General features: G+C 53.1%; 2 protein-coding genes across 3 annotated transcripts in view; one reads left to right on the top strand and one right to left on the bottom strand.

The window, feature by feature from the left end:
* Mark4 (microtubule affinity regulating kinase 4) overlaps positions 1-3087 on the top strand; it is a 30828-nt gene extending 27741 nt beyond the window's left edge. Inside the window, exons 16-17 of one of the 2 annotated variants that reach the window (XM_005370291.2) lie at positions 276-320; positions 1812-3087. In XM_005370291.2, coding sequence (XP_005370348.1) covers positions 276-320; positions 1812-2148 — 382 coding nt within the window. In that variant the 3' untranslated portion in view covers positions 2149-3087. The remainder of the gene's footprint in view (positions 1-275; positions 321-1811) is intronic. The other variant, XM_005370292.3, reaches the window with a different exon arrangement.
* Positions 3088-5655: 2568 nt separating this feature from the next.
* Ckm (creatine kinase, M-type) overlaps positions 5656-6407 on the bottom strand; it is a 9767-nt gene continuing 9015 nt past the window's right edge. Inside the window, exon 8 of the mRNA XM_005370290.2 lies at positions 5656-5930. Within this exon, the coding sequence (XP_005370347.1) occupies positions 5752-5930 (179 nt within the window). The 3' untranslated portion in view covers positions 5656-5751. The remainder of the gene's footprint in view (positions 5931-6407) is intronic.

Raw genomic sequence — 6407 nt, 5'->3', positions numbered from 1 at the left:
TGAACATCTGTGTCTGACCGTGTGAGTGTGTCTATGCCTTTTTCTGTGTAGGTGTGTCTGCCTGCCCCTTTTTTTCATCTTTCAAATCCTTCAGTATTTCTCCAACCTGTACTAACCATTTACGTGTGGACCCCGCTCTGGATGGAAGGGATCAAACCCAGACTACAGCTCTCGCCTGAGCTGCAGCAAGGGCTGCCTGGAGTCTGGTGGCAGTGGGGAAGGGGAGGGGCTGCTCATGTCCAGATGTACATTCTGTCTCTTCCCTCCTCCGCTAGGGTCGCAGACGAACCTGAGAGAATCGGGGGACCTGAGGTCACAAGGTGAGTGTGGTCCCCACCCTGCCTGTGTGCACACACCCTTTCTAAGGCCCCATCTCATGCTCTAAAAGCCAACTTGCTGGGATATCCTCGGACCCCTCCACCTGCGCGGAGACTGACTTCCGCCACATCACGTCTTAAGCCCTGTCCCACCTGCAGCCTAACGTCCCTCCAATATTGTCCTCCGATCTGTTACCCGCATCTTCAATCCACTGCCTACAGCATGTAGGCAAATCCAGTCACGGAATAGCTAAGTATTGGTGGAGGCCCAGTCTTTCTCATTTACCTCTACTGGCTTGTGCCATTCTAGGACGAAAGAAGCCATAGTGTCTGTAAAACAAATAGATTTCACTGTGCCGTAGTACAGTGTTACATCCATACTGGCTGTAGTCACACGGGTCTGCCGATCCGGCGAATGCAGTTTCAAAACCTGCCAAGGCTACAAAGAGCACAAGGCCAGCCTTGGGCAAATTAGTGAGAGCCTATCTCAAAATTTGGGGCTTGGGAACTGGGATGTAGCTTATTGGTAGAGCCCTTGCCTAGAATCCCCCAGTGAGGGCCTTCAGGTATGCTCAGTGGTGATTGCTCACCTGGCCTACCAAACTCCAGCCCTACAATGAGGAAAAAATTAATTTGTATGTGTATATGCCAATAAAACTTTATTTACAAACGCAGGCAGCGCTACAGTTTACTCCGCCCTGCTTAATTTGACACACCACCAGTTCAGAATCCACCAGGGAGTCTCATTGGCTGGGTGTAGGTGACGTGTCTGTCTCTAAGCTGAAGCCTGTGGTCAGAAGAGTGCAAGACTCTGGTTTGCCCGCTTTGGTCCTATGCACATACCTGGCATGCACTTATTAGCCAGAACATTGACTATCCCAAACCAAAGAGAGATGAGAGGCCCCTGAGACCTGTGAGCTACTGGGATGCCATGCCATGCCGTGGCTCAGACTGTGGCCAGCATGGGCTACACAGTGAGATCCTGTCTCAAAAAAAAAAAAAAAAAAAAGATTTTGTGAGCTGGGCGGTGGTGGCGAACGCCTTTAATCCCAGCACTCGGGAGGCAGAGGCAGGCGGATCTCTATGAATTCGAGACCAGCCTGGTCTACAGAGCTAGTTCCAGGACAGGAACCAAAGCCACAGAGAAACCCTGTCTCAAAAAACCAAAAAAAAAAAAAAAAAAAAAGATTTTGTGTGTGTGCGTGCATACATACATATACATACACATACATAGCCAGGCATGGTGGCACATTGCGTTAATCTCAGCACTTTGGGAGGCAGAAGCAGGCAGATGGATCTCTGAGTTTGAGGCTAACCTGGTCTCTAGAATGAGTTTCACCCTTTTGGCCCATAGTTGGGGGGGAGGGGACGGGGTGCCTAGCTGCATAGGACATGCAATGCAATCTTAAGTAACACTTTTATGTCCTTGTGTGGGTGGGGTTGGGGATGCGTGACCCCCTCTGCCCTGTCTGATCCCTCCTGTCCCCTCCTCAGTTGCCATCTACCTTGGGATAAAGCGGAAACCGCCCCCAGGCTGCTCCGATTCCCCTGGAGTGTGAAGCTGACCAGCTCTCGTCCTCCTGAGGCCCTAATGGCTGCCCTGCGACAAGCCACCGCAGCTGCCCGCTGCCGATGCCGGCAACCGCAGCCGTTCCTGTTGGCCTGCCTGCACGGGGGTGCGGGCGGGCCCGAGCCCCTGTCCCATTTCGAAGTAGAGGTGTGCCAGCTGCCCCGGCCCGGCCTCAGGGGCGTCCTCTTCCGCCGAGTGGCGGGCACCGCCCTGGCCTTCCGCACCCTCGTCACCCGCATCTCCAACGACCTCGAACTCTGAGCCACCGCCACCACCACCGCCGCCATCACAGCCTGGGTCCCTTCCTCTTTTTCTGGTCCCTTTTACTTCTCCAAGAGGAAAGGGGGGCAGAGGAGAGGGTGCCCCGAATCTTGACCTCAGTTTCCTCGGATTATATTGGTGGATGTGGGGACACATGACATGATGAAATAAGGCTCGAAAGGGGGAGCTGGCACCTTCCTGGGGCCTCTTGTGCCCCACCCCCATCTTGCTCTACTGCAGGGAGCTGAGGAGACTTTGGGGACAGGAGTGATGAGGGAAACTGAGGAAATTATCCCATTCAGGGAGACCTGCCAGGCATAATGACGAGACAGAACTTGGGGGTGCAGGGAGTGGGGGGGTCACAGGCAGAAACTTTCCCCTCCCCTTTATGCTCTAACCCCCTTCCGCCCCAGGCTGGCGCGGGGCACTTTGTACAAATCCCTGTATATACTCCTGTCCCTCTGCAGAGGTCTCTCGGGGAGCTGCCACTGTCACCTCTGGTTTTTAAGTTATTGCCTCCTCACCCCCTGTCAGCTCCTCATTTGCAGCCTGTTACCCAATAATTAGTAGGAGAGTCCCTCTCGTTCCCAAAGCCCTCCTTGGCCGACCTGGGGTTTTCCTTTCCGGCCCTTGGCCTGCAGGTGAGCCAGGGAGCTGGGGACTTGACCCCAACCTGTGGTTCTGCTTGCTGAGCCTTGGTTATCTCATCTGCAGAATGGGAACAGTGGGGTTGGAGGTTCAAGGACGACTATGGAAGAGGCACAACAGAACTCAGCCTCTCCCCATGAGGCCCCAGCGTTCTGTCAAACCCTCCACTTGTCCACTTGCTCCCCTCTGCCGTATTACACTGGACTCAAAACCTCTTCCTATTCAGTAATACATGTATTCAATAAACAATGACTGGTGCCCACTCCACGCTAGGCCCAGTTCTGGACACGAGTACGGAGCCCGTGTGGGTTGTAGCTGGGGCTCAGCTGGTACAGTGCTTGCTTGGAATCCCAGATTCCATCCCTATTCTGCGAAAATCACTTGTGTTGACAGTGGTGGCACATGGCTTTAATCCCAGTGCTCTGAAGGCACACGCAAGCCTGGTCTGCAGAGAGAGTCCCAGGACAATCAGGGGTACACAGAGAAACCCTGTCTGAAAGCAAATCCGTGTGTGTCTGGCCTGTAATCCCAGCATGTAGGAGGTGGAGGCAGGGTAAGGGCCAGCCTGAGGTACATGAAACTACCCACAAAAGATGCGTTCGCAGAAACCTGCTGGTGATGAGTAGTTGAGCAGCCTTTGGTTTTGCGCTGGGTCCCTGAACTAGCCATTGTCAGTTGTCCAATCTGTCGAAGTAGCAGTGGTCAGCTTTTGACATTTGAAAGTATCAGACTCATCTCACTGTGTAGGCCAGGCTAGCCTTTCACTTACAGATGGTATCTTATGTGGGGACAGCCCAGCCGTGCCTTCTGGGACCTGAATCCCCAAAGAGGCCTGACGGGGATTCTTTTTCAAGGGCACTAGGGAGCCATAGCATGGCAAGGGGCTGGGTGGGTCAGCGGGCAAAGCAGACACGTGACAGACTAAATCCTCTGAGTCTTTGTCTTCAGTAATGGATCAGTGTTGGGCAATGGCGGCACGTGCCTTCAATCCTCAGCTGAGGTCCAGGGCTGTCTGTCCTCTGACATCACCGAATGTCAGAGAGAGCAGAGGTGACAAAGATAACTTTCCAGATACTGGACCTTCCTGAGCAATACCATCCCTGTTTGAAAAACCAAAAAAAAAAAAAAGAAAACCTCTGCTGGTCCCAGCTCCACTTTGCCATTATTATTTCATTGGTTTTTCAAGACAAGTTTTCTCTGTGTAACAGCCTGGCTGCCCTGGAACTCCCTCTGTAGTCCAGGCTGGCCTCAAACTCACAGAGATCCTCCTGCCTCCGCCTCCTGAGTGCCAGGGTTAAAGGCGTGCACCACTACCTCCTGGTGAGCCATCTTTAAGACCTGGTCTTGTTTGTCTCTGACTGCCATTGGACTTTTGAAAATCCTTCTGCCTCAGCCTTCTGAGCTGGGGTTATAGGGTGCAGCTTCTGTGCCCACCTGTAAGCTTCTGAATGTGTGTCCTCCTGTTTTGAGACAGTCTTTGTAACAACTCACATGTGGTTACAGATACTTGCCGCAGTGCCCAGCTTTTGGGTTGTTTTCCGCAGGATCTCATGTGGCCAAGGCTGGCTTTGAACTCCTGATCCTCTTGCCTCTAGCTCCCAAATTCTGGAATCATAGGTATAGGGCACTCACTATGTAGACCAGGCTACCCTCAAACTCACAGAGATCCAGCTGCATCTACCTCCTAACTGCTGGGACTTAGGGGGCGCACCACCATGTCTGGCAATGACGGACTTCTGTTACCCCTCTCAGTTCCAACACTTGCCCTCACCTAAAACCTCAGCCCAAGGACTTCCTAGTGAAGGTCCAACCCGCACCCTCCACTTGAAAGCGGAAACTCTACCACTGATGCATCCAAGGTGGGTGTAGAGGGCAAGTGACAAAGGTCACATTTGGTAGAACATTTGCCTGGCATTCAGGAAGCCCTGGATTAGGTCCCCAGCATAGGCGTGGTGGTGCAAACCTGATCTCTGTGAGTTCAAGTCTAGCCTTGTCTACAGAGCAAGTTCCAGGATAGCCATGACTATGTAAAGAGGCCTTGTCTCAAAAACAAAAAGTTCAAGGTTCTTCTTGGCTCTATAATGAGATGGAAGCCAATCTGGACTACATGAGACCCTGACCTTGAAGGATCATCAACCACAGACAGATATTGTGGCGGGTTTTTTCATTTATTCCACTTGATGTATTATGTGTATGATGTGGAGGGAACGCCTTTGTCAAGACTTAGCTTGGGGAGTTGGTTATCTCCATACATCTTGATATGGGTGCTGGGATCAAACTCCCATCGTCAGGCTAGTGCAGCCAGGAGTTTTCACCTGGCGAGTGCCTCCTCTGACCGCCAGCTAAGCTGGGTGTGGTGGGTCTGCCATCATCTCAGGATTCGGAAGACTGAGGCAGGAGGCCAGCCTGGGCTACATGTCAAGTGCATACACCACACACACACACACACACACACACACAGCCAAACGTGGTGGTGCACTCCTCTAACTCCAGAACTTTGAAAAGTGGAAGCAGGAAGATTAGAATTCAAGGCTCTCCTCAGCCACACAGGGAATTTGAGGCCAACCTGGACTGCAAGAGAGGCTATCTCAAAATAGCAACAACAAACACCTGGCAGCTAGAGAGGGCCGAAGATGGAACAGACAGGAAACCAGTGAGACGCATATAAGGGAAGCCACGGTGACTAGATGCCGAAGTCCCCGCTCCCGCTCCCTCAGTAGCTGTCACACTCAATGCTAAGGCCACCAAGGACTTTTATTAAAGGCGGGGCGTGGGGAAGCAGCCAGCGCTCCAGACGCGCTCGGGAGCGCCCGGGTGGAGCTCCAGCTGGTGGGCGGGGGCTCCGGAGAGGTGGCTTGTCATTGGCCAGAACCCCAGAGGACAGAGCCCACTGATTGGACTTCCGGGGAGGCGGGGCTCCAGCGGCTGCCGCTGGCTGGTGAGCTGGCACGGTGCCTACTTCTGTGCAGGGATCATGTCGTCAATGGACTGGCCCTTTTCCAGCTTCTTCTCCATCTCCACCATAAGTTTTACGCCATCCACCACCAGCTGCACCTGTTCAACCTCGGATGAGCCCAACCGATCGGCGTTGGAGATGTCGAACACGGCGCCCACGGCGGCCGTGTCCACGCCACCTGCACGGAAGCAGAGGCCACGGAGGCATGAACAGGGAGCAGGTGTGCCAGGACTCCCCTGTGCCCAGCTGCAAACGCTTCGGGAATTCGCTGTACTCAGATTACCGGCTTTCAATACTGGGAACCACATGCCTGGGTTTGATGGTGAGATCCTCGCTCAACCATCCAGCGTGAATTATATATAGTATAGGCCAGAGACATGGCAGAGCGGGTATAGATGCTTGCTGCCAAGCCTGGACCCATACGGTGGTCTACCGAGAAAACTGACTTCCCAAAGTTGTCCTCTGACCTCCACACACGTGTCTTGAAGTGGGATTGCCCACTCTCACATAGAATAAATTTAATTTTAAAAACATGCCGGGCATGGCAAGGATACTGCGTGCCTTTAAATCCCAGCACCCAGAAGGCAGAAGCAGGAGGACCTCTGAGTTCGAGGCCAGCCTGATCTACAGAGCGAGTTTCAGACACCACAGTTCT

Source organism: Microtus ochrogaster, unplaced genomic scaffold, assembly GCF_000317375.1.
Source record: "Microtus ochrogaster isolate Prairie Vole_2 unplaced genomic scaffold, MicOch1.0 UNK74, whole genome shotgun sequence".
NCBI lineage: Eukaryota > Metazoa > Chordata > Mammalia > Rodentia > Cricetidae > Microtus > Microtus ochrogaster.
The sequence above is the reverse complement of the archived record's forward strand: the minus strand, read 5'-3'. Positions and strand labels throughout refer to the sequence as shown.